The sequence below is a fragment of the Meles meles genome, chromosome 3 (assembly GCF_922984935.1).
Source record: "Meles meles chromosome 3, mMelMel3.1 paternal haplotype, whole genome shotgun sequence".
Classification (NCBI taxonomy): Eukaryota; Metazoa; Chordata; class Mammalia; order Carnivora; family Mustelidae; genus Meles; species Meles meles.
This window is the reverse complement of record NC_060068.1, coordinates 109,284,603-109,312,408: the sequence shown is the minus strand read 5'-3', so window position 1 is coordinate 109,312,408 and position 27,806 is coordinate 109,284,603. Positions and strand designations below refer to the sequence as shown.

Genomic DNA, 27,806 nt, shown 5'->3' with positions numbered 1-27,806 from the left:
TGAGTTGGGAAGTGTTCCCTCGTGTTTTTGGAAGGGCTTATTTGTATTATTTATTTTTAAAATATTTGGTAGAATTTACCAGTAAAGCTATTTGGGCTTAGACTTTTCTTTATGGGGAAATTTTAAATTACTGATTCAGTTTCCTTAGTCAGATCAGTCTATTCAGAGTCTCTTTTTTTTCTTGAGTCAGCTTTGATAATTTGTGTCTTGCTAGGAGTTTTTCCATTTTGTCTAAATTGTCTAATTTGTTGGCATAAAGTTTTTCATAGTATATTTTATAATAGTTATAATTTCCTTAGGGGTTAGTGGTGATGTCTTCATTCCTGGTTTTGGTATTTTGTGTCTTGGTTGGTTTAACTAAGGGATTGTTAATTTTGTTGATCTTTTGAAAGAACCGGGTTTCTTTTTTTCATTGATTTCCAAATTCATTTGCTATTATTTTCTTTATTCTGCTTACTCTACTTTTAGTTTGCTTTTTTTTTTTTTTAGTATAGTTTCTTAAGATGAAATCTTTGGTTATTGGTTTCAGTGTTTCTACATTTTTAGCATAGGAGTTCAAGACCACTCCTTTAGTTGCATCCCATAATTTTGGTATGTTTTGTTTTCATGCTTACTTAGTTCAGAATTTTTTTTCAAATTCCCTTGTGATGTTTTACCTTGACCCTTGCATTATTTAGTAACACATTAATCAGTTTCCATATATTTTGAGATTTCCCCATTTTTTCTGTTGATTCCTAATCTGATTCCATGTGGGATTACAAAGCATTGAACATACTTTGTATGATTCCAGTTCTTTTTAAAATTTATTGAGAATTGTTTTATGTATGTTTTGTATAGCCTGTGATCTAAGATTGGTTTTTAGATTATTAAAGAGTCGTTAAAGAAGAAGAATATGTGACAAAGATAGTATGTGACTTATGAAACCTAAAATATTTGCATCCTACTTGGTCATGTATTTAATCCTTTTTATATGTTCCTGGATTTGGTGGACAAGAAAGATTTGCCAACCCCGGGTACAGCAGTGGTCTATTTTAGAGACTATTCCATGTGCATTTGAAAAAACAAAACAAAACAAAAAACCCTATACATTTTGATACTGTAGGGTGTCCTAAATTCTGTGCATTTTATTTAGATCAGGTTGGTTGATAGTGTTGTTGTCAAGTCCTCTGTATCCTTGCATATTTTCTTTCTAATTGTTGTATTAGTTGTCGAGAGTGTGAGATTGCAGGTTGGGATATCCCCAGCTGTTATTATTGGATCATTTATTTCTGCTTTCATTCATGCTGGTTTTTGCTTCATTGCTTTGAGGGCTCTGTTGGTAAAGTAAACAACTCAGTATCATTACGTATATTCACAGTGTCATGCAAAGCATCACCACTGTCCATTTCCAGAACTTCTCATCATCTCAGACAGGACTCTATACCCATTAAAGAGTAACCCCTCTTCCCTTAGCCCTTTGGTAATCAAGGGCTCACTTTCTGTCTCAATGAATTTGCTTAAGTGGAATCATATAATATTTGTTCTTTTGTGACTAGCTTTTTTCAGTTAGCTTAATCTTTTCAAGGTTTATTCATGTTATAGCATGTATCAGAATTTCATTTCTTTCCAAGATTGAATGTGTTTTCTTGGATGCGTATCCCACATTTTGTTAACCCATTTATCAGTGGGTGGACATTTGAGTTGTTTTGCCTTTTGGTAGAATAGTGAATAATGCCATCATGACTATTATTGTACAGGTATTTGCTGGACTGTGCTTTTTAAGTCATTTGGTATCCTATGCCTGGGAGTAGAATTGCTGGATTTTATGGTAATTCTGTTTAACTTTTTGAGGAACTGCCAAACAGTTTTCCACAGCAGCTATACCATTTACACATTAACACTACCCGTGCTTTAGAGTGCTCATTTCTCTACATTCTTGCCAATACTGTTAATTTCCATCTTTTTTTAATACAGTAGCCATCCTAATGGATGTGAATTGGTATCTCATTGTTGTTCTAAAGTCACCTTTTTAAAAAAATTTTACTCATTTGAGAGAGAGAGCACCATGAGAGCATGCGGGGATGGGGGGGCGGGGAGAGAAGGAGAGGCAGAAGCAGACTCCCCACTGAGAAGGGAACCGGATTTGGGGCCAGTCCCAGGACCCCGAGATCATGGAAGGCAGATGCTAACTGAGCCACCCAGGTGCCCCTGAAGTCACTTTGTTTTGAGACTTTAATCTTCTTAGTTTCTAACAAGTTTGGGAGAAGTTCGGTACTGCCATTTTATACATTTCTTAAAAGAATGATGTTTTCATGTGCTTTGTATGTGTGTGTGATGATACTGAAGGAGTGAGTGTATGTCACACTTCGTTTTTCCGGGAGCCCCACATTTCTAAGACGAGTTAAATTTCAGCCCTCCCTAGTAGTCTTGTTAATGTGTGAATACTGTCTTTGCTTTTTCAAGGTGTAGAATTTATCTAGGACTTATATCATACTGATTTTCTTGTAATTTATACAGTCTGCCTTCATGTAGAGCAGAATGTCTCTGGAGGTGAATTGCTGTACCGCTCCTTACTCGCTTTTTAGCCTCAGGTAGCATTTAAAGTCTCTCCACTTCTCTTTCTCATTTGTACATTAAACAGAATATTTACACAGGAATTATTAGTTGTTGATTGGGTTAGACTCTATGTATAATGGCTATAACATAGTGCATCAGGGGATGACCAGTAAATAGTGTTCTCATTCTTCTTTTGAGACTTCGGACTGGATTTACCTCCGTTGTCATCTTCCTTCCCTTCTTTGTCCTAGCTGTCCAGAGATCAGCGTGCAGCTCCATGGTGTTTTCTTTTTTTTTTTTTTTTTTTTAAAGATTTTATTTATTTATTTGACAGAGAGAGAGATCACAAGTAGGCAGAGAGGCAGGCAGAGAGAGAGGAGGAAGCAGGCTCCCCGCGGAGCAGAGAGCCCGATGCGGGGCTCGATCCCAGGATCCTGAGATCATGACCCGAGCCGAAGGCAGCGGCTTAATCCACTGAGCCACCCAGGCGCCCCTCCATGGTGTTTTCTGTTGGATAATCCTTGCACTATCATTTGTCGCAGCCAAACAGCTGAGTCCCCTTAGGGGGACTTGGCACTCAAGTCATCTTGCCCTCGTTGATGTCTTTTTTCACCAAAGTTTCCTGTCATTTCAGTCCTATTTCATGTTTTTTCTCTCTGTTTTATTTTGACAGGGGTGGCAGAAGGGACATCAGAGTTAAACTGCAGTGCCTTGAATTGCCAGTTGACAATATGTCCTTTGCCTTGAGCAGAGCTCTTCTTTTTCTTTTCTCTGAACCAAAATTGTCTTTTTAGTTTTGCTTAGCAATTTTTTCTTTGCAAGCTTCTGTTCATTTTTGGCTCTAGCTTTCCTGACACTATTCTTGTAACTGCTTACAACTCATTTGTATGTGTTTTTGGTTGTGGGCCCCTCCCTATTCTTTTATATAAACTTCTTCATATTCTGAGCCCTTAGGACTTCTCTTTATGGGTCCACATTGTTTTATTTTTTTCTCTTCCTCCTCATCTGAATTCTTTGCAATTCAGTAATCAAAACTGAGTCTTAAAAGTTAACCAGTTATTTTGTATTGCCTACCTAGGCCACATAGCCACTCTTAAGAGTTATTTGGATATTTTTAATTTGTGCCTTTTTTGAAAGGGAATTTGAGAGTTCCTGACTTCTCTTTCTGATTTCAGCCCCAAGAAAGATAATCCACCAGCACTGGGTGAAAAATTTGTATGTGTCCCTCCCATGCATTACATCCATTAAGAACTGTTGACTTCTACAGTAATAAGAGTTTGGCTGGTAATTTATTTTGTATATATATCTGTCTCCATAGGCAGTTCTGGCATTTAACATTAGATTGTATACCAGCTTTTATCCAAAGTTCATGCTCACTTAGTTGTGTTTTTTTTTTCTTTTAGGTTTTTTTCTTTAAGTTTTTTTTTTTTTTATTTCTTTATTTAACAGAGAGATCACAAGTAGGCAGGGAGGCAGGCAGAGAGAGAGGAGGAAGCAGGCTCCCTGCTGAGCAGAGAGCCCGCCCGATGTGGGACCAGATCCCAGGACCCTGAGATCATGACCTGAGCTGAAGGCAGAGGCTTAACCCAATGAGCCACTCAGGCGCCCCACTTTTAGTTTTTTTTTAAAACAGACTTCATGGGGCGCCTGGGTGGCTTGGTGGGTTAAAGCCTCTGCCTTCGGCTCAGGTCATGATCCCAACATCCTGGGATGGAGCCCTGCATGGGACTCTCTGCTCAGCAGGGAGCCTGCTTCCCCCACCCCCTGCCTGCCTCTCTGCCTACTTGTAATCTCTATCTGATAAATAAATAAAATCTTCAAAAAAAAAAATAAAACAGACTTTATTTTTCATATGAGTTTTAGGTTCATAGCAAATAAGAGTGGAAAGTAGAGCGAGTTCCCACATACTCCCTGTCTCCACACATGCACAGCCTTGCCAGCCACCAAAATCCTATACTGGAGTGGTACATTTTTTTGTTTGTTTGTTTGTTTAAAGATTTTATTTATTTATTTGACAGACAGAGTTCACAGGTAGGCAGAGGCAGGCAGAGAGAGAGGAAGGGAAGCAGGCTCCCTGCTAAGCAGGGAGCCTGATGCGGGGCTCAATCCCAGGACCCTGGGATCACGATCTGAGCTGAAGGCAGAGGCTTTAACCCACTGAGCCACCCAGGCGCCCCTGGAGTGGTACGTTTTTATAGACTTAGCTATCTTCACACATCACCCGAAATCGATGGTTTACATTCGGGTTCGTTTTTGCTGTTGTATGTTTTGTGGATTGTAACAAATGAATAAGGAGAGGAATGTACTACTATCTTACTGGTAGCATACAGAAATATATCTACAGGGGCGCCTGGGTGGCTCAGTTGGTTAAGCCGCTGCCTTCGGCTCAGGTCTTGATCTCAGGGTCCTGGGATCGAGTCCCGCATCGGGCTCTCTGCTCAGCAGGAAGCCTGCTTCCCCCTCTCTCTCTGCCTGCCTCTATGCCTACTTGTGATCTCTCTGTCAAATAAATAAATAAATCTTAAAAAAAAAAAAAGAAATATATCTACAGTGTACAGAATAGTTTTACTGCTGTAACAATCCTCTGCGCTCTACAGAATAGTTTTACTGCTGTAACAATCCTCTGCGCTCTGCCTGTTCATTCCTCACTCCTTCTGACCTGCAACTGCTGATGTTTTTACTGTCTCCATAGTTTTGCCTTTTCCAGAATGTCATTTAGTTAGAATCATACAGTATGTAGCCTGTCAGATTGGTTTCTTTCACTTAGTAACATGCATTTTAAGTTCCCTCATCCTTTTTCATGCCTTGCTAGCTCATTTCGTTGTAGAGCTGAGTAATATTCCATCATCTGGAAATTACCACAGTTTATCCATTCACCTGCAAAAGGACATCTTGGTTGCTTTCAAGTTTTGGCTGTCATGGATAAAGCTGCTATAAACATCTGTTTGTAGGTTTTTATGTGGACATAAGTTTTTAGCTCCTTTGTGTAAGTACTGAGGAGCATGTTTGTGGATTGTATGGTGAGAGTATGTTTAGTTTTGTAAGAAACCACCAAACTGTTTTCCAGAGTGGCTATACCATTTTATATTCCACTAGCAGTGAATGCGAATTCCTGTTGCTCCACTTCCTCCCCAGCTTTTGATGTTGTCACTGTTTTGGATTTTGGCCATTCTTAAGGGTGTAGCATGGTATTTTATTGCTATCTTAATTTGCATTTACTGATGACACATGATGTGGAGTATGTTTTTATATGCTTATTTCTTACTCATATATCTTCTTTGATGAGGTGGCTGGTTATGTCTTTGACCCATTTTTTAAATTGGGTTACTTATTTTCTTGAATTTAAGAGTTCTTTGTATATTTTGGATAATAGTTCTTTACCAGGTATGTCTTTCATACATATTTTTTCCCAGTCTATGGCTTGTCTTCTTATTCTGTTGATAGTGCCTTTTCCAGAGCAGAAGTTTTAATTTTTAGTAAAATCTGGCCTAGCAGTTCTATCATGGTTCATGTGTTGGTGTTGTTATTACCATATTCTTGGGCCATCTAGATTTTCTGCCATGTTACCTTCTAGAACTCTTATAGTTCTGTATTGTACATTTAGGTCTGTGACCAGCCTTGAGGTAATTTTTGTGAAGGATGTGATGTCTGTGTGTAGATTAATTTTTTTGCGTGTGAATATCTGTTGTAGTATTTGTTGAAAAGATTGTCTTTTCTCCATTATTGCCTTTTGTTCCTTCATCAGAAATCAGTTAACTGTATTTATATAGGTCTTTTTCTGGGCTCTCTTTTCTGTTCCTTTGATCTGTTTGTGTATTCTTTTTGCCAGTACCATACTGTCTTGATAACTGTAGCTTTATGGTAAGTTGAATAGCATCAGGCTTCTGATTTTGTTCTTCAGTATCGTATTGGGTATTCTGGATCTTTTGCTGTCCCAAATAAACTTTAGGATTGGTTTGTTGATATCCACAAAATGATTTGCTGGGGTTTTGATTGGGATTGCATTGGTTATCTATAGATCATATTGGGAGGAACTGACTTCTTGGCAATATTAAGGCTTCTTTTCCATGAATGTGGGCTATCTGTGTATTTATTTAGTTCCTCTTTGATGTCTGCCTTTGGGGTTTTATAGTTTCTTCATCTAGATCTTGTACCTATTTTGATTTTTACCTAAGTATTTCTTCTTTTGAATGCTAATATAAGTGGTGATGAATTTTTAATTTCAAATTTCACATGTTCATTGTTGGTATATAGCAAAGTGATTCACTTTTGTGTATTAACCTTGCATCTTATGATCTTGCTATAATAGCTTAATTAGTTCCAGGAGAGTTTTTTTTGTCTTTTTTTTTTTTTTTCAGGTTTTCTAGGTAGACAGTCATATCTGTGAACAAAGATGATTTTACTTATTCCTTTCTAATTTATATACCTTTTATTACCCTTTCTCTTACTGTATTAGCTAAGACTTCTAGTGCAGTGTTGGAAAAGTAGTGGTGAGAACATCCTTGTTACTGATCTTGGCAGGAAGTCTTCTAGTTCTTCACCATTAAGTCTGAAGTTAGGTATAAGTTTCCTGTAAATGTTCTTTATCAAATTGTAGAAGTTACCCTCTATTCCTAGCTTGCTAAGAGTCTCACTTGTTTTTTTTAGTTCATATTTTTGTTTAGAGTAATTTTACAAATACTCAATATGTAAGTCTTTCAGGTTGCTGATGCAGACAGAGGCTTGTTTTATAAATATAAATCTTGATTAGATTGTGCTAAAAAAAAACTAAAATGTTAAAACACACCTGTTGAAAAACTTTGGGACTTAGCATAAGCAGTTCTAAGAGGGAAGTTTATAGTAGTGCAGGCCTACTTTAAGAAACAAGAAAAATCTGAAATAAACCATCTAAGCTTACACCTAAAAGATCTAGTAAAAGAAGAAACAAAGCTCAACGTTAGTAGAAGGAAGGAAATGATAAAGATCAGAGTGAAAATAAATGAAATAGAGACTTAAAACACAATTGAAAATATCATTGAAACCAAGAGTTGGTTCTTTGAAAAGATAAGCAACATTGACAAACCTTTGGACTCATCAAGAAAAAAAGAGAAAAGGCCCAAATAAATAAAATCAGAAACAAGAGAGAAGTAACAGCTGAAACCATAGAAATACAAAAGAATATGAGAGACTACTGTGAAAAATGGTGTGCCAACAAATTGGACAACCTAGAAGAAATAATTAAATTCCTAGAAACATGTAAATGACATGTTTCCAAAACTAAATCAGGAGGAAGTAGAAAAATATGAACAAACTGATTACTAGTAATGAAATTGAATCAGTAATCAAAAAACTCTTCTAACAAACAAAAGATCAGGGCCAGATGGCTTCAGGGGTGAATTCTGTCAAACATTTAAAGAAGAGGTAATACCTGTTTTTCTCAAAGTGTTACAAAAGTGGAGGAGGAAGGAAAGCTTCCAGATTAATTCTACAAGGCCAACCTTTCCCTTACACCAAAGCCAGACTGAGACGCCAGAAAAAAAGAGAACTATGAACCAATATCCCTGATGAACTGAGATGCACAAATGCTGAACAAAATATTAACAAACCAAATCGAGCAGTAAATTAAAAGGATCATTCACCACAATCAAGTGGAATTTATTGCACAGGTATAAGGGTGGTTTAGTATCTTTAAATCAACCAATGTGTTATAATACATTAGTAACATATGAAGGATAAAAACCATATAATCGTCTCAGTAGATGGAAAAGCATTTGACAGAAATCATTATCTGTTTATGATGGAAATGCAACAAAGTGGATTTAGAGGAAATATACCTCAATATAGTAAAGATGATATATGACAAACCCACAACTAACATCATTCTCATTGGTGAAAAGCTGGAAGTTTTAAGATGAGGAACAAGATAAGGATGTCCATTCTTGCCACTTACTTGTATTCAGCATAGTACTGGAAGACTTAACTGCTGCAGTCAGATGAGAAAAAGAAAGAAAAGCCACTCATACTGGAAAGGAAGAAGTAAAACTACCATTTGCAAATTATGTGGGGTGTGTGTGTATAAAATCCTGAAGACTTCACCAAAAAAACTACTAGATCTAAGAAATGAAATCAGTAAAGTTGCAGGGTCAACTTTAGATCATTTGAACAGGATAGCCCAGAAATAAGCTCATGCTTATATGGTCAGTTAATCTGTGACAAAAGAGGAAAGAATATACAATAGGGAAAAGACAGTCTCTTCAGTAAGTGGTGTTGGGAAAACTGGGCAGCTACATATGAAAAATGAAACTGGACTACTTTCTTAAACCATCCACCAAATAAGCTCAGACTAAGGACCTAAATGTGAGACCTGAAACCATGAAACTTCTTAAAAAAGCAGGGCAGTGATCACTTGAACATCAGCCTTAGCAACATACTTATGGGATATGTCTCCTCAGGCAAGGAAAACAAAGACAAAAGTTAACTATTAGTACTACACCAAAATAAAAAGCTTTGTAACAGTTACAGAAACCTTTAACAAAAGGAAAACGCAGTCTGCTGGATGTGAGAATATATTTATAAATGATATATCTGATAAGGGGTAATACCCAAAATAAATAAAGAACTTATACAACTCAAAAAAAAAAAAAAAAAAAACCCAAAACCAAAATCAAACAAAAATTAGATTAGAAAAATGGGCAGAGAAGCTGAATAGACATTTTTCTGAAGCAGACCTGCAGAGAGCCAACAGACACATGAAAAGATGTTCAGCATCACTAATCATCAGGGAAATGCAAATGAAATCGCAGTAAGATGCCACCTCATACCAGTCTGAATGGCTAGTATCAAAGGACTTAAGTGTTGACAAGGATATGGAGAGAAGAGAATCCTTGTGCACTGTTTGTGGGAGTATATATTGGTGCAGCCACCGTGGAAAACGGTATGCAGGTTCCTAAGAAAATTAAAAATAGAAATATCATATTATCCAGTAATTCTCCTACCAGGTATTTACCCAAAGAAAGCGAAACACTAATTTTTTTTTAAAATACTAATTTGAAAAGATAAATGTACCCCTGTTTTGTTGTAGCATTTATAATAGTCAAGATATGGGAGTAACCTGATTGTCCCTCGATAGATAAGCAAATAAAGGAGATATATACACAATGAAATATTACTCAACTGTAAAAATGAATGAGCTCTTGCCATTTTGCAGAAGATGGTTGGACCTAGAGGGTATTATGCTAAATGAAGTCAGACAAAGAAAGACACAAATACCATGTGATTTCACACATATGTAGAATCTAAAAAACCAAGCAAATGAACAAATAAAAAATCAGAAACACACTCATAAATACATAGAACAAACTGGTGGTTACTGGAGAGGGTAGAGTACAAAATAGGAGAAGAGGATTAAAAGGTACAAAATGCAAGTTAACACATGAAGTAAGTTATGGAGATGGAAAGTACAGCATAGGGAATAATAATATAATAATATTGTACAGTGTTGTTTGGTGACAGATGGCAACTATGTTTATCATGGTGAGCACTAAGATATAGGAGTATCTAGTCACTATTGTTGTACACTTGAAACCATTACGCTATTGTATGTCAACTCTACTTCAATAATAAATTAAAAAAAATAAAATAAATGTGATATTATCCATCCTTACATTTGTATTTAGAGAAGTTTTAAAATCATCGTATTCAAGACATTACTGATTTTTCTTTCTTTTCTTTTTTTTTTTTTTTTTAAAGATCCAAACTTTTTTCCTAGCACCACTTACTGAAGAGACTGTCCTCCAGAGAGGACAGCAAGACTGAAGTGAAATATGTGAAAGTATTTTTCATAGAGTGCTTGGGTTCACTTAAAGGGAAACACAAAGAATCCTGGGTTTCTTATTCACTCACTAATCATTTTTTCTGTCTGGTTTGTTTACAGATGTTCAGCCTGTTGCCTATGAGGAGCCCAAACATTGGTGTTCAATTGTCTACTATGAATTAAACAATCGTGTTGGGGAGGCTTTTCATGCATCTTCTACTAGCGTGTTAGTAGATGGATTCACAGACCCTTCGAATAACAAAAGTAGATTCTGCTTGGGGTTGTTGTCAAATGTTAATCGTAATTCAACAATTGAAAACACTAGGCGACATATTGGAAAAGGTAATTTTGTCATTTCCCTGCGTTCAGTTGAAGTCAGTCATTTGTTGTGCTCACTGTGTACGGTGAATTGTGTAAAGTCATCTATACCACGAGCCTGAGGCACGGGCTCTGCCCTCAAGTTGCAGGTGCTAGAGAGTGTATTAAGTCAAGACCTGATCAGTCCTCTTTTCCTTATCCTTATTGCCATAGTACTTAGTCTCTGAAATCATACTATTTCTGTATTTATTTTTTGAGTGTCTTCTTGACTGGAATATAAGCTTTACAGAAGTTTACTTTGTTCACAGCATTATTTTCAGCAGCTAGAACAGTGCCTGGCTCATAGTAAATACAGACAAATATTTGTGAAATATATGAATGCTGGTGAAGGATTAGAATTTTTTAATTACGGTATTTTGAGTTGAGGTGCCTTGTAACAATTCCTGTTATGTTGGAGGAGCTGGGTTATAGTTAAGAAGTCCAGTTTGAATGATAGCAAGTCTCCAGTGGCTTCATCACCACCCCTCCCACCTTTGAAATTCAGGTAACTAGGTTTTATTTCCATTTCATCCCACAAGACAGTTGCCACAACAAACAAGGAACTTTTCCCACCTCCGTGAAATGTCTGGGTCTCATGTATCAAGTGGTCAGGAAGGAAACCTTTCCCAGGTAGAGCATATTGCCTGTCTTGTAAGTTTAGTTTTTGCCACTAGCTCTGTTTTGTTTCCTGGATTTGAGAAAGTCTTAGTCCAGGTTAGATAGAACAAAAGGTACACTTACACCCTTTACCTACAAACAGTAAACTTTATTTGTACCTACAGGAGGTATAATTATAATTGTGATGTGATTTATTAGAGAAGAGATTCAGCAAAATACTATGGCCAAAAATAAGTTGAAAAGAAATTTCTGTTCTTTTTTGACTCTGTTGCTAACTTGGCATTGATTTTGTGAGTGAAATGCCTCACTTCTATGTATTGGTTTTCCCACTACAGGAGAATGATTTTAGAGAAATCTACCTGATGAATTCTTAAATTCTACAGTCTGTTTTCCCATTTTTCCTAGTATCTAGTTCTAGGATCCCTTCCTCCATGGGTCATTTTATTTGCTCAGAACAAAAAACAAAACATAGTTTTTCGTACCATAGCCTAATATAAGTCTTTGAGTCACATGTGTATGAGGTATAAGTGTACAGGAATCATCTTTTTAGCACTGTTTGTAGTGGTGAAAAGTTGGAAATAACTTCAGCTTTAGCTGTATAATTTGAAGTTTTAATATTGAAACTGTGTTCACATATTGCTTACATACATATTTTTAAAAGACCCAAACCACTCTTTTCAAGGGAAATAAAATAAATCTGCCATTTAAAGTCTCTTCCTGTGACCTGAAATTACATATATGACTTAGGGTCTTTTTTAATGCTCCTGTACTCCATTAGTAAAAAGAAAGCAGAGCATCTTGCCAGTTGACTCTTCGTGATAGTTAAATTAACTTAGCACCAAGTGCTCCTTTGAAAAGACTGATCATAGGTGCTTTTTTGTCTTTTTGCCTTTGCTTTCTCTCACAAAGATATTAAATAATTGCTGGCAAAGAGAAAATAACTTAATAACTGATAAACCTGAGGCTTAAGTCTTACTAGTTATTTAAGGACCATTGGAGAGCTCTTGATTCTCTTCGGCAGTGTAAGGCCCTCTAGTGGTAGCTTCTGCCTACAGACTGCTGGGCATTTGCTGTAGGTTAGTGGGTATTCTTGGTTGCACCTTATACTACCTCTTTGGTTTCATTATACTGCTGTATTAAGGTGAGTCTTGTAATGCTCGTCTTTTTAAGGTGTTCACCTGTACTATGTTGGTGGAGAGGTGTATGCGGAGTGCCTCAGTGACAGCAGCATATTTGTTCAGAGTAGGAACTGCAACTTTCATCACGGCTTTCATCCTACCACTGTCTGTAAGATTCCCAGCAGTTGCAGCCTCAAAATTTTTAACAACCAGGAGTTTGCTCAACTTCTGGCTCAGTCTGTCAACCATGGATTTGAGGCAGTGTATGAGCTCACCAAAATGTGTACTATTCGAATGAGTTTTGTCAAGGTGAGTGGGTTGTATCCTGTAGCTTAATTAGAGTCACTGTAAATATGTATATTTCTCTAGGTTATGATTTTAAAATGCCTTTGTGAAATGAAAGTATTTACTTTTGACCCGACTTAATAGGTTTTTAAATGATACTCTTGAATTTAAAGCTTTAAAACCACACGATAGGTCTGAGTTTTAATTTTATAATCCAGACATTATGTAATCCATGATACTGATACTGATTTTGATATTGAATAGGGGCTGAGTTTATAAAGAAGTTCGGTTAAAGACTGAATTGCTAGAAATATTAAAATTGCTTTTGAAGTTCCTTAGCTTTAGCAATTTCAATTATTATTAGATCCCACTGGGGTGACTTAAAAAATTCTTCAGAAGACTAAAATTATCTTCCTTGCATTTAACCTCTGTTATTAAGGATTTGCAAAGTTGAAAGAACTTTTCAAATTTATCATTTGGTCTTGGCCTGATTTTACTGGCCTTCTGAAGATGATGGTTTGTGAATAAAATTAGGGAAGAATTTTAGTGACACATATAAGCATCTTGTACTTTATCCATTTGGTCCTTAAGGATTTAGCCAAAGAAGAACAACTGTGAAATGCTCTGAGTGGGCTTTTTCTTTTTGGCATTCAGACCCACAGTCCAGTGTTGCCTTGCTGCTTTGCTATAGGTCTTTTTTATGCATCAGTAGCCCCAAAGACATTCCCCCTCCACAGAAGCATAACTTCTTAAAAAAAACATTTTATTTATTTATTTATTTGATTGAGAGAGAGAGAATGAGGGTTGGGGAGGAGCAGAGGAAGAATGAGAAGCAGATTCCTCACTGAGCTGGGAGCCTGACTATGCAAAGAAGTGGGGCAGGGATATGAGCCTCAATCCCAGGACTCTTACAAAGTGTGCCACTCAGGTGCCCCAGAAACATAACTTTTATATGTTTAGTCTCTACTTGCCCATTTCCCTCTTCCCAAACCTTGTTTTTCTGAGCCAGCACTACCGTAAGCTGTAAAGCAGAGAGCTTGGTGAATCCAGGCAAATAAACGTGAAAAAAATTCTGTTTAGAATTTTAAGCTAAAGTGTTCCAGTTTAATTCATCCCAGCTACTTTAATTACAGTTGCATGCATTGATCAGATCTGTAGTGTCTTACCTCATGCTTTAAAAAAAAAATAAATCCCAAACCTGAAAACCCAAAACTTTTTCATAGCGAAATCTGATGTGAACTTATATGAGGCTCTTTGTGGGTTTCATTTATCCCATTAAGTGAGAATGTATCTCACTCCAGAAATAAGTGTTTTAATTATGAGATATTGTACTTTCTGAAGTACAAAACTTTACAAACTTCAAAAAGAGGAAGAATTCTGAAACATATCTTGCTCCAAGGGTTTCTATTAAGGGAATCCTATCTTTCACTACTGTAACTCCATTGCTTTTAACTCCCTGGTGAATTCTGAGATTGGTTTTGTGGTCTCTACTGTTAAAGTATGTCTTTGTTAGTATGTTAAAATTGTTTTAGGCTGGTTGACAGTTTAAAGAGGGATTTGCTATGATATCTTTTCATTTTCTTAGGGCTGGGGCGCCGAATATCACCGGCAGGATGTTACCAGCACCCCATGCTGGATTGAGATTCATCTTCATGGGCCTCTTCAATGGCTGGATAAAGTCCTGACTCAGATGGGCTCCCCTCTGAACCCCATATCTTCTGTCTCATAGTGTAGAAGTAGTCTTTTCAATTATATTATTAGTGGACTTGTTTTAATTTTAGGGAAACTTTCAGTACAGATACTGTGAGCTTACATGGAAAACAGATATTACAGCTTATTTTTTTTTCTACATAATTGTGACCAATACATTTGTATTTGTGATGAATCTACATTTGTTTGTTAGTCATGTTCGTGTGATTAACTCCCAAAAGTGTTGTGAGAAATGCAAAGTAAGTGTTGTACCCCAGTTCACAAGTTTGGCATTGAGCTTAAACTGAGACATAATTTTGCCTTCTTGTCCCAAATGACTTGTTATTTGTTCTTTTTTTTTTTTTTGGAAAAAGTAATACATCACATGATGACAAGTTAAAATAGTGTAAGAAGGTATGCCATGAAAAGTCTTCCCGCCTCCTCTTAACCCTACGGAAGCTCTGCTTTTACCAGTTTCTTTGTCCTACCAATGTGAAGAAAGTGTAATTCATTGTTTCATAAAAGCATATGGTAAGGGCTGAAAAGAAACTATAAAAAAACAACAATACCCTTTTATTTGAAGGAACACTATGCACTGCTCTTAACAGGTAGTGTTCAGTAAAAGCAAAGTGATAGTTTTCTAGGTGATGTCATAAAATTTACATTTAATACAGCTAAATGTTTGTCAGTCTGTTGTGACTTCACTCAGTATATCTTTTGTAAAACATTTCCTTTTTTAAAAAAAAAAAATTATTGTAAACAACAGATCTCCAGTATATGTCATTTACCCAGAATCTGTCGTAAGTACTACTTTATAGCTAGTGACAGTGCACGCGCGGCCTTGTTCAGCTTTGCTGCTTTTGGCCAATGTTGCAAGAACTCTAATTTTGACATGCATTAATCTTTTATTTTGCACTTTGATGGGTGACAGTTTTTAGTGTAACCTTTTGTGAAACACGCTCAAGTGACTTGGACTTGGATGCTCACCCTTACTTCCTTGGTACCCCTTTTGTATTAACAAACACTGCAGTTTATAGATGACAGTTGTAGGAAGTTACACTTTTTCTAGCTTTTGGTGTATTTTCAACCTAGATTATAAGACTATTATTCTGTAGCTCCAACTTAAGGTGCCTTTTTAATTCCCTACTGCTTTATGGGTGTTACTCATGTTGGAAAATCACACACTTAATCCCATTGCTCTGAGTGGCGTCAGTTGCCCTGAGCAAGGAAAGGACCTGTGTACTGTAGCCAGAAGAGCCTCTTCAGTCTGGCCCTCAGTTGAGGCTGCTGGTCTGGTGCTTGAATGAATAAGCAGTGCTTGTGGAGATAGTTGACTTTAAAATAGTCACATATGAAAGACTGCAGACTGTTCTCTCTGTTAACGTGCGTGCTGGTTCTTTTCCCTTTTTTTTTGGTACTTTTGTGGATGCTAGTCTCTCAGAACAGTCCTCAAGAGAGGAAAGATAGGAACACTCTAAAATACCCATTCAGTCAGTCATGCTGGAGGGCTTTGGGTAAAGAACTTTTAACCTCATATTCTAGAGAGCAGTCAGATGGACACTTTGTTATGGTATGAGAACAGAGACATTATTTAAAAAAAAAAAAAAGACCTAATGTACCTATGGGAGAAAGCTATTTTCTGGTGCCTTTTGAAAGTATATGGAGCCATGTCAGTGTTCTATTTAAAATGTTAGTTTGGTTTGACTTTCTACTTCGCCCTTTCTGCTTTTAAGAGAAGAAAAAATGCATTTTTTTGAGGAGAAGAGAATGCGGTTCATTTTGTTTTCTGTGCCATTATTTATTGCTTTTACAAAGTGCGGCCAGTGGGTGGCTTTTAGTTCCTTTGGTTGAGGTGCCATATGTGTTTCAGTTCATGGTCCTTTGTTGGGTAAAAGGATCCTTTCTGACCCTCCCCTGTGCCTTAAACGTAAGTGCTACGTGGCATGCATTTCATCTTCCAGCTGTGTCAGCCTTAGGAAAGAGAATTACTTGCTCCGTGTTCGAACCTAGCTACCCACATTATTCTTTTACTTACCAGGCATATGGCACAATCTTTGGAACAAATTTATAAGGAAAAAAAAAACCAAAGCACGCTGGTTGAATGACAGATACATGTAGTCAACTTCAGTGGGTTTGAACTGGTAGAAACTGTTGAATTGTTTTATTGATGTTTTCAATTCAGTTAATTAAAATTTGTTTTTATTCATGCCACAGCTTTTAGAGTCGGCAAGGTTTCATGTGATTGGCCCTTTTCTGTGTTTTCCCCAAAGAATTTTGTCTCATGAAGGACAGTACTGAAGCTCTTAACTGTTGAGAGTTGTATTTCCTAAAAGTGATGAACTCCCCATGCCTGGATTATAAGTGAAAATTGTACTCAGTGTAACTGCTTCTCTAATTCCCAAGGGTGCCCAAAATCTATGGATGGGAAATAAAAATCGCCAGTGACCAATGAAAAGACGACACTTCTGAAAGAAACCTTTTTCAGAAATGCAGTTTTAAATTTTTATTTGATTTCTAGAATGGTTTATAGTCACATTTATGGAAACATCAACACCACTGGAACAATCATATTTTATAGTGTACAACATATTAACATATGTGAGCTGGAAAGACTGGAGTCTGGAAATAATAAAATGTCAACCGGTTTGGTAAATGCAGAAAGGGACATAGAATCAAAATTAATCTGAGTAATGAATTATTGCAACAGAAAGATGGTTGGGGAAAAAAAATTAAAAGTTGCATTTGATCAGCATCTCTTTAAAATAAAGTGTTATGGTCTTTTTGGCATTGCTTGACTTAAGTTATGGAATGTCAACTAGTAGGCGTGTTATTGATCTACTGAAGCTAACACTTTTTCTTTAGAGATTGAAGAAGACATCAATCAAAATGTCAAGTCATATACATCAGAATATAAATCATTTTTCACATTTTATTGTTAAATAAGGAAACCGTGGTAATAGAATTGGCTGGGTTTCTGAGTTGAAATCCACAGTAAGATTACTAAGTAGTTCAGTGAGCTGTATACCTCACAGTACAGAAAGAGAATGTAGCTACTTTATGCTGTTCATAACATTTGACAGTGAGATATCTGTTTAAGATGTAAAATGATCAATAAGTGTTCAGATTGAAATCTCTTGTCAGGGTAAGAACTGGGGCTCACATTAAAAAATCCTCAAGAGTACCTGTGGGAAACAGTTCTCCTGCAATAGTATTCTGTTGAAGGAGAAGGTTTATCCAAAAAATAAAATCCTACCAGTAGCAGAGAACCTCCAAAAAGTCTGATAGTACCTGTTTAAGTACTGTCTTTCTGTTATAGAGAGCATCTGTATGTCAGCTTAGATCCATTTCTTTATACTCTTTTTCGTTGTTTTTCAGTATTACTTTGGATTGTTATCACTTTCCCACTTAAAATATATTAATATCTTTCATGTTTAAGAAGGAAGGCTCTTCTGATCATTTTGAACTCATCTTCCAATGATGATTTCAGTTTGGATCTGTTAACTTTTCAGAGGGTCTGAGCCCTTATTTGTCTTATTAAATCCTCACTCACTCTCTCAGCTAGGAGTATAAATATGTGTCCTCATTATGCCAGTGAGCTAGAAAAACAAGGATATTTTAAAGTAGTAGATAGCAGGGTGGTTTCAGGCATGTTGGTGATTTTCATGGAAGGGACTTTTCCTGAACATTGGTTTATTGGTGGTCTCTTGGGATACTAACTAGGGCAGCTTTATGGGGGTAATCTCAAGTTTGAGGCCTGTTTCCTCTGGAGCAGCAGCCATTTTCCTCGATGGTACAGGCGGGATTTGGGGGGAGGTTTTCTGCTCATAGATGATGCATGTATGGAAAGTGACGATTCAAGGCATTTCTTCTGTATAAGCAGTGTGCCTGCCGGACAGTTCTTTGGAATCACTGGATTACAGTTTAGCATTTCCTAATTACAAGAGGTAACAGTATTTATCAAGCCTTTATTAGTTGGATTATTCATAATAGAAACTTACCTTCTAAAATACAACTGTGTTATAACTGAAGTGTTAACCTGAAATTGGATGGTGTACAAAAACCAGTAAGAGAGATTTTTACAGAGCAAAAAAGATTTTTTTTTTTTAAGGAAGAGCTTATGATACAATACTTGCTGGTTAGCATTTGCTGTAAAACAGGTGATGGGATGTTTTGGTGAAAAGATCCAAGAGCAGGATTCTTCTGTCGTTCATGGCAGAGTGAAAAAGGTCGGTGTGGTTCTTGTCCATATAATTCAATTCTGAAAATTCTTGCAATCATCGTGAACCGTTGTCCTTTAAGGATTCATTTGAAGATAGTGTTCTTAAAAAGTTCAGAATTTTGTGTACAGGTAGGTTCTTTTCCCTAATTAGTAAGTAGTGCCTTGTTGCTACGAGCTGGTATTAACTGTAATAAAACTACAGTGAGGCCAGATGGTTCCACATTCCTTACTTTTATAAGGAATTTTTTAGAATCAGATTTTCCCTTCTCATGTCATTGGAGATGATGTTGCTTTGATTTATTCATGAAATATTTTATGTGTAGGGACTCTGGAAGATAATAGTTGGGCAAGTGATTTTCTTAATCTGGTGGGTTAAAATTGCATTTTGAAAATCACTTATTTTAAAATTGGACAGGATTATAATCAAGAAAACTGGATGTTCATATGCACCTGCCCATCTTCTCTTAAAAAGATACTTCATATGCAGATGATAAAGACCAAACCAATGGCTGCACTATAGATCTGCTTATTTGTACTTGTTCTGCTTCTGTTTATGTTGTAGAAAACGAAATTCTAGCAACATGCTTCAATTCTGTTGCCTTTTTGATACTTATAAAAATGTATTAGGTTTTACTATATTGTGCTTTTCAAAGCCATAACTCTTAAGAACTTTGTTTTTGCGTATTGTTTGCTAATACTTTATTTTAATAAATCTCAAAACCTGATTAATGTGTGTGTGGGGGTTTTTATTGTTTGTTTGTTTTTTGGACTCTCTTTCGACTTAACATGTTTCACTGAGTGGAGTTATAAAAAGGATGAGCTGCCCAGTTGCTGTGACTGGCTGTGTTATCTGTGTGTGCTTGGGCAATAGAAAATGGATATACCGTGCCTTTCTACTCAGCAGATTTGCTCAGAATGATCTGTGTTTTTCCATTCTGTTTGTAAGGGAGTCCGTGTATTTTTCTTTGTTAGTTGAGTTTAATTTAGTTGTGTTTTGAAGAAGTATTTAGATCTAGTCTGGGGTAATTTTGTTTAAATACTAATTTCCCTTCTCTCTGTCTTTCTGTAAATGAGTGATGTTGACCTGATGATTAGGAAATAGAGTAGCTCTTAGCGGAAGTGGCTCTGGGTTCTGCCTTCCTCCACGGGGGTCCTGGGCTTCATAGCTCTCCCAGCTCTGTGCCCTACGGCAAGTTGCTTAACCCCTGTGTACCTCAGTTTCCTGTCTACTTCTTAGGATTTGGGGGAAGATTGAATAAAGTCATAAAAATAAAGTACTTAACAGCAGTGCCTGGCACACAAGAACTTGTTTTTATTCTTACTGTCTCTTGCTACTTTATTCTACTGTCTCTGATGCTGCTTGACTTTAGGATGTCCACTCTTGGTTAGTTTTATTTTCTTCTTTAAAAAAATTTTTTTAAGTCACAGATTAGTTTTACAGCCCCACCAAGTACATACTTCTACCACTGTGTAAAGGAGTGGTAGAAGTAGAGGAGTGCTGTGGAGAGAAGCGCAAACGCATTCCATTAGGAAGGGTGGTGTAAATCTGTGTGCTCCTTAGGAAAGGAGGAAGACCCAAACTAAACATTTTAAGCCAAAAGAATAGATACAAAAGCTCGTACTGTTCCTTTTGAGACAAGAAGTCATCCAAAGAATCCATTTCTGCAAATCAGCTCCTTCTTACAGCTTTTTATTTTCAGTGTAAGGTATTTAGTAGTGACTTCAATGGCTGTTTTCGAAGCATATTAAAAAAAAAAATTGTTCTGGCTCAAGATTTTAGTAAACGGAGGTGTTGGCTTCCCTCTGATTTAAGGTGATTAGTTTTCAGATTGCTGTAGCCCAAACAGTTCAGGCGAGGAGGGGATCAGCTGTGACAGCTGCTTTGGTTTTCTTTCAGACAAGAGACTCAGTAGCTAATGCTCCTCCACATCACAGCAATTTTGATGTAGCTCAGATTTTATACATATTTATAAGAAGGCTGTCGGGAGGCTGAGGCAGGCTTTTAAGAAGGTACTTCTTGAGAGCTCGGTAGTATATATGGTTCAAAAAAGGAAGCATTTTTTTAAAAGTTCCTCCATTTAATATGTTAAATATTACTGTTTCTTTGTTGAATTTGTAAGCTTTTCGTAATGAAGACTTGATTTTTTTTAAAAAAGGTTGTGTGTTCTAATCTAAATCACTTTGTGATTGTAGTTTAAAGAAAGGAAGATGAGACTATAGGAAAGTATAAGGCAGAGTTGTTGGTAGCTTCCTTAATTATCCTTGTGTATGTGGGATGAATGGTGGAAGGGGCATTGTACAGTTGTATACACTTGTATTCATATCATATCAAGTGGGTATGTGTAGAATTTCTGTGTGAGGCAGTTCCTGGGGCAGGGTTTTGATGTTTGGAGTTGGATTTTGAAAGTATCTTTATACTTTTGTTTTAATCTCTTACCCTCTTCTATATCTGATAAAAACCTCATGTGTTATTGCATTTTATTAATTTTTAAATTGACATTTATTTTTAATAATTTAAATAATTTATTTTTATTAACATAAATGATTTGTTTTAGGGGTACAGGTCTGTGATTCATCAGTTTTACACAATTCACAGTACTCACCATAGCACATTTTATTTCTTTATTTTTTTAAAAAATTAAAAAATTTTTTTTAATTTTTTAAAGATTTTATTTATTTGACAGACGGAGATCACAAGTAGACAGAGAAGCAGGCAGAGAGAAGGAAGCAGAGCCCAATGCGGGGCTCGATCCCAGGACCCTGGGATCATGACCTGAGCCAAAGGCAGAGGCTTTAACTCACTGAGCCACGCAGGTGCCCCCGTAGCACATTTTAAATAATGCTTTTATCTGAGCTAAATGGTGAGAATTCTAACAGTACAGAAAAGGATCAACAACAACAACAACAACAACAAAAAACCCCAAGCCATAGCTAACCATTAAACATTTCCATGTGTAGCGTGGTGCCTTCTAACCTGGTGGCATGGTCATTCTACATGAGTCCTTTTCCTTTCTCTGACAGAAATTTAGCTAATTAGGAGTAGAGTTAGAGCTCCTTTTCTGAAAGCACTCAGAGAAATTGGTGCCAAGTGTTTCTTGAATTTTATATACTCAAGAGAACACTCTCCTCTCTTCGGGATCTTCTTTTGTTGAATGGCAGACTTTACAAAAGGTACAATATCAAGCCTTGCTATCCAGATATTTTATGAGATTGCTGGAGTGACAAAGCCAATTGGGTTTAATCTGAGAAGGCTTTCAGAAAGAAGGAAAAGAAGACATTGGAAATTAAGGAGAAAAAAGGTTTTCATTCTTCATGGCATTTATCCCCATCTGACATACTGTAGATTTTATTTCTTTACCCTATTTACCGACTGTCTCGTCTCATGGGGATGTAAGGTCTCTGAGGCCAGAGCTGTGGTCCCGCTGCTAGGGCAGTTCTTGATAAATTGTAAGCATGCCAGTATTTGTGAAATGAATGAGGCGACAGAGTCAGATGTGATTTTTTTTATACTAGAATTCCTCTTTTGAATTACGTAACATGGTAGTTCTTGGTTGAATGGTCTATAGCTCAGCCCTTTAAATACTAGATCTGCTTATTGCACGTCTTATCGGAGAAGAAGGGGAGACTCAACTAAGAAATTAGGAGATCAGTATCTGTTCTTTCTCTTTGAACTTTGAGATCTTTGCCCTGAGGTTATCAGGTTCCTGGAACTGTTGGTCAGAGAACCTACAAAATTGACAGTCAAGTTGGAGATTTAGCCTGTTGACAGATGTTTAATATTTTCCTCAGAGAAACTCGAAGGGCCACAATTTACTTGATAAATTTGACCAGAGAAATAACCGAAGAGTGCTTGCAGGGGTGGTGGTGAAGCACCCTGCAGTCAGTTTGACTTCAGCACCCTGTTTTTCAGTCTCTTAAGAGCATCCCCAGTTGTTGTGCATAAGGGACAAGACTTTAACTGCATTCAGGTAGGGCCGCACTAGTAACACCTTTGAGAGACAGAGCATAGTGGCTGTGTTTGTACTTCCAAATACAAGATTAATTTTGCTGAAGAGTGTGTGTGGGATTGTTGTGGGTAAAGAAAGCACAGAGGAGTTTGAAGGGCTATCCCAACATTTGTTAAGATTAATAGTCAACATTCCCTGATTGCTTTCTTTTCACATAAAATTCTTTGTTTTACAAAATTTGCTTCAGCCTACTTAGTGATAGCAGTGAGGGTGAAGATGACGAATGCAAACACAAACTAGTTACATACAGACGGTGAAACTGGAAATGAATAGCATTTATTGTCTATGTAATAAACTGCTAGAATTTGCCCAATACCCACCCTCCCCTTCCTTAATTATAGAACACCTATGCCCAGCTGTACACCACACCTCCTGGCCTCCCTTTCAGCTAGATAATGGCCATGTGACTAAGGATAGGAACAGAAATATGTGCCATTTGGCATAAGGCTCCAAAGGGGAATGTTTTTGCCCCTTGCCCCTTCCCAATGGCTAGAATGTAAATATGGCAGCAGGAACTGGAGTAGCTACTTTGAAATGGATGTGGAAGCCCAGGGATGAGGGTGACGAAGCTGTGCTACACCAGGAAGGTTAGGTGAAAACGAAACTTGGAATGGGGAGTGTTTTTTGTTAGGACACTTCAGACTCATTCACTTAACTCTAACCAGATCTTCTGTGAGTGCTTATCACAGACTGAGCTTTATGCCAGGCAGGGACTGGAGCTGTAGCACGGGTGTCAGCTGTCCTTGCGGAAGGCAAAGCTCTAACAGTTGAGTATATTCGATCCCTGTCTAGTTAGGGCTATCCCATTAGTTTGGAAGGTGGAGAAGAAGTAGAGATGGAGAATGAAGGAGACTTGCAGAAATAGACTTTGCTCTTATTTTCTTGAATGTTTTTGTTTTGTTTTGTTTTTGGTGTGGAAGAGGAATAGTTTGCTCATTCATTCAACTAATATTAGATGTCAGGCTTAGGGCAAATTGCATAAAACAAAACTTCTTTCCTTTAAGGATCTTGATTCTGGTTGATGGAGACACAAAACAAGAACAATAAAACACAGAGGTCGTGGGAAGTTTTAAGGAGAAAATGCAGGAAAGAGAGTTTTGAAACATTGACGGTTGGGGGGGGGGATGCTTGAAGTTTTAGATAAATGACCCAGAAAAGGTCGCATTGAGAAGGAAATCTTTGGTCCAGGTTCAGGAAGAGGTGAGGAAGTCCATGTGTGAAGCAGCGGTTTAACTGATTCTTAGTCAAGACAGTCCAGAAAGCATGAACAATGCTATAAAGGTCTCTGCTTCCCTGCAGGAAAAAGAGTGATTCAGGCAGAAACAGCTAAGTGTACAAACTTAAATTGCATGTTCTTTAGTCTCTGCAGGAGACCCAATAATAACTGAGGTGTTACCTAGATGGAGACAGGAAGTGTCGGTTGCTAACAACTTTGTGGATTACACCTCCAGGAAAGTGGCTACTTGAAGGGCCAATCAGTAAGGAGAGTTCAGCTCAGTATTTTATCTGATACAAGTTTAGTTTAAGGCAGAAAATCAAAGGCAAAGAGCTCAGATGAAGAACCCATAGGCAAATTCATCTTAAACCTCTAGCTTTGTCTTTCCACTCTATTTCATTCAACAAAGAGTCGGTGTCTCTTTTGTGTTTAACACTTGGCTAGGCATCGGGAAAGCAGCAGTGAACAGGGCAGATGTCATCCCTGACCTCATACGACTTACATGGTAGTAGGGAGAGAGTAGCATTAGGCTCCGAACTGCACAGTCGCTTAATAGCTTTGATAAGGGAGCTGATTAGGGGCTATGAATGAAGAGAACTGGTCTCCGAGGACTCAGCCAAGTCCTTTTGAGGAGATCTGTCAGTTACACCTGAAGGATGAGAAGGCACTAGCAAGACGAGGGACGGGAGACAAATAGCTCAGGCAGGAGACCTTAAGGCTTGAAAGGCCACCATGACTAGAGTCTGGAGTACAAAGGAGTGTGAGGAGATGAGGCTGGAGCAGTTGGTGGGGGCCACATAGTGCTATGTCTTGAAGGCCAAGGTTAAGTCTTTGTTTTAAATACTGAGGACAGCGGGAAGCCATTGGAGTATAAACTGGAGTTTACGCAGCGGTGGAGATGGAGGGGAGTAGATGAAGTGGAGTGGTATCCGGAAGTTGATGGATTGCGTGTGGGAGGATGAAAAGTTTGGGGTCAAGAAAGACCACCGTGGCTTTCACTTGGGGCCACCAAATGCTGGGTCACCGAGCTGGAAGAGACTGGAGGAAGATGTGGTGTTTTGTTGTTTTTTTTTTTTTCTTCAAAGATTTTATTTATTTGTTTGACAGACAGAGATCACAAGTAGGCAGAGAGGCAGGCAGAGAGAGGGAGAAGCAGGCTCCCCGGCTGAGCAGAGAGCCCCATGCGGGGCTTGATTCCAGGACCCTGAGATCATGACCTGAGCTGAAGGCAGAGGCTTTAACCCACTGAGCCACCCAGGTGCCCCCCCCCCTTTTTTTTTAAGATTTATCCATTTATTTGACAGAGATCACAAGCAGGCAGAGAGGCAGGCAGAGAGAGAGAAGGAAGCAGGCTCCCCGCTGAGCAGAGAGCCCGATGCGGGACTCGATCCCAGGACCCCGAGATCGGAGCTGAAGGCAGAGGCCTAACCCACTGAGCCACCCAGGTGCCCCGAAGATGTGGTGTTTATCAAAAGATAGTGATTCTCAGACATGTAGAGTCTGAGGTTCCCTGTGAGCTGTCCAAATGGAGATAGCGAGTGGGCCCAGGGATGAAGTCTGGAGCGAGTCATTTGAAAAGCCCCTGAAGCTGTGAGAATAGACAAGCTAGTTTACTGAGAATGTGCAGAGAGAGAAAGTACCCAGGACAGCAGCCCTCAGACTCTGGGAAAGGGGCAGGCTTAGGAACTGCAAGTCCTTGAGGGAGAGCAGTGTTGTTAGTGCTGCTGTGAATGCCTACTGCACGCTCATCCTGGTTAACAGTAAGGGTAGCTCACATCCAGAGCACGTACTTTGTGTAACCCATGAGCTGAACACCTCACCTGCAGTGTCTCATGCCATATTGAAAATCCTGTAAGCCATGTGCTGTTATGATTTCCATTTTATAGATGAGCAAAGTGATGCTACCAGAAATCCAGGAACACAGTCAAGGCACCAGCTAGTGACAGGACTAAGGGTCCCGGTCCCTACACTCTGCTGCTTCTCCCTGGTTCCTGGCATCTGCAACCACCTTCCCTCATTTCCACCCTACCATCCCCTAAATCCCCATCTGGGAGGTGTGCTAGGCCCTCTTGCCTTCTCCCAGTGGCTGGTTGTGGCAGGGCAGCCCCATCACCTATGTCATGGATCCCGTTCTTATCTTTTTTTTTTTTTTTTAAAGATTTTATTTATTTATTTGACAGAGAGAGATCACAAGTAGGCAGAGAGGCAGGCAGAGAGAGAGGAGGAAGCAGGCTCCCCGCGGAGCAGAGAGCCCGATGCGGGGCTCGATCCCAGGACCCTGAGATCATGACCTGAGCCGAAGGCAGCGGCTTAATCCACTGAGCCACCCAGGCGCCCCAGATCCCGTTCTTATCTTTAGCCTGCCCAGCTCACCTCCAGAGGTGGTTCCAAGGTTTTGTGGGATTGTTGGAAGGGCAAAGGGCAAGAAGGACGCGTGTGTATGGACCTACCTCCCTGACACCCATCTACATGTCCAGTTGCCACATTGTAGTCCACTCACCCTCCCTGTCAGTAGAGGGTAGACATGAACTCAGCCACATCCCCGCTTTCCAGGGAAGGCTCTGGGGCTAGGTCCAACAAGAAAGGCCCGTTATGTTACTGCTCATCTAGTCTGATGGCCTAGAGAAGGGAATGGAAGTATTTGGGGTCACAGTGCTGGCAAAAGCAGAGCTCCGGTTTAGTTCTTCTCATGGACCCTGCCTGGTTCCTAGATTCCATCTCTGCATAGACCCTATTATGTAAGAGGGATCTTATACAGATATGTAAAATATCTTTTACAGATATGCAAAAGGATCTGCATATCTGAAGTGGCCAAGCCTTTGGCTTAGGTGACTGACATGGCTGCAAGCTTGCAGACACACACAGGGATGCTCCCTGGGCTGCCTCCATTTCAGCCCTTTTCTGCTTCCAGCTCTTGAGGCCTTGGGCCAGTATTGCATCAACGGATCCCACGAGCCTCCTAGACCACCCCGGCTCTAGCCGATTCTGGCCCAGGAACTGCAGGTGACCTCTAAGCCAGTCATATTTCCTCTGCAGGGACCAGCCTTTGCACTGGTTTGGGGTCACAGGAGACCATGAGCCCTTGTGACAGTGCATCTTGTTTAGGGGTCAGCTTCACCTTTCCGCACTGCTGCCTCCAGCCTAAGGCTCGATTGGAGTAAGAGCTAATGCCCGGGGGCTGGCTAGCCACCATGTTCCATGTGTTACCACGTGTCAAACCTGTAGAGCTGGGAGATGGAATTCCCATTTCATAGAGGAGGAAGCAGCCTGGACTTTAGGTTAAACAGTGCCTGGAGTCACCCTGCCAGTGAATAGGCTGCTGGGATTGAGAGCCCGTCAGACTCGAGAGCTTGTGCTCTACTTAACATACCTATGCCTTTAGATCTACCCACTGGCAAATGTGCGCAAGGAGGACTCTGTCTCTAGTCTCCTACTCCTCTCAGCTCCCAGATCAAGGCCAGAAAAGGGTCCCCCTTAGCAGCAGAGTGCTATCTCATTACACCAGCCAGGGGGTTGCATATTTCCTTATATTTATTTCACTTAATCTTTTCTGCAACCAAAGGTCATACAGATTAGCTGGGTTACCATTACTATAAACTGGAGAGGTTTGGCTATGTTTCCAAAGACCCGACTAAAACGTCTGAGAGGTTGTCATAGAATTAGCACCATTAGCATGGAACGAAAACCACTGGTGGTAGCTTTCCAAGACCTGGTTATTAATCTAGCCCAGCCTAAGACCTTGTCTCCTGCTCATCTGTCCTGCTTCCTGGGATAGGGTTCAGGAGGAATTCTTGGGTACTCTCTGGCTGAGGCAAAACACGGGTGGGGAACCCTGGCCTAAGATTCCATCCAACCCCAGCAGTTCATACCCACACCCCCCACCCCAGCAAGGGTCCTTAGGCATTCTTTACAAACGGTTTGCAAAATTGTGTGGCTGTCTGCCTTTTGCCTGATGCAACATCCTAGCATT

General features: G+C 38.9%; 1 protein-coding gene across 1 annotated transcript in view; it reads left to right on the top strand.

Annotated features, from left to right (window-relative positions):
- SMAD5 (SMAD family member 5) overlaps window positions 1-19,332 on the top strand; it is a 54,376-nt gene extending 35,044 nt beyond the window's left edge. Inside the window, exons 5-7 of the mRNA XM_045999865.1 lie at window positions 10,448-10,669; window positions 12,473-12,729; window positions 14,291-19,332. Of these exons, the coding sequence (XP_045855821.1) occupies window positions 10,448-10,669; window positions 12,473-12,729; window positions 14,291-14,434 (623 nt within the window). The 3' untranslated portion in view covers window positions 14,435-19,332. The remainder of the gene's footprint in view (window positions 1-10,447; window positions 10,670-12,472; window positions 12,730-14,290) is intronic.
- Window positions 19,333-27,806: the final 8,474 nt, after the last annotated feature.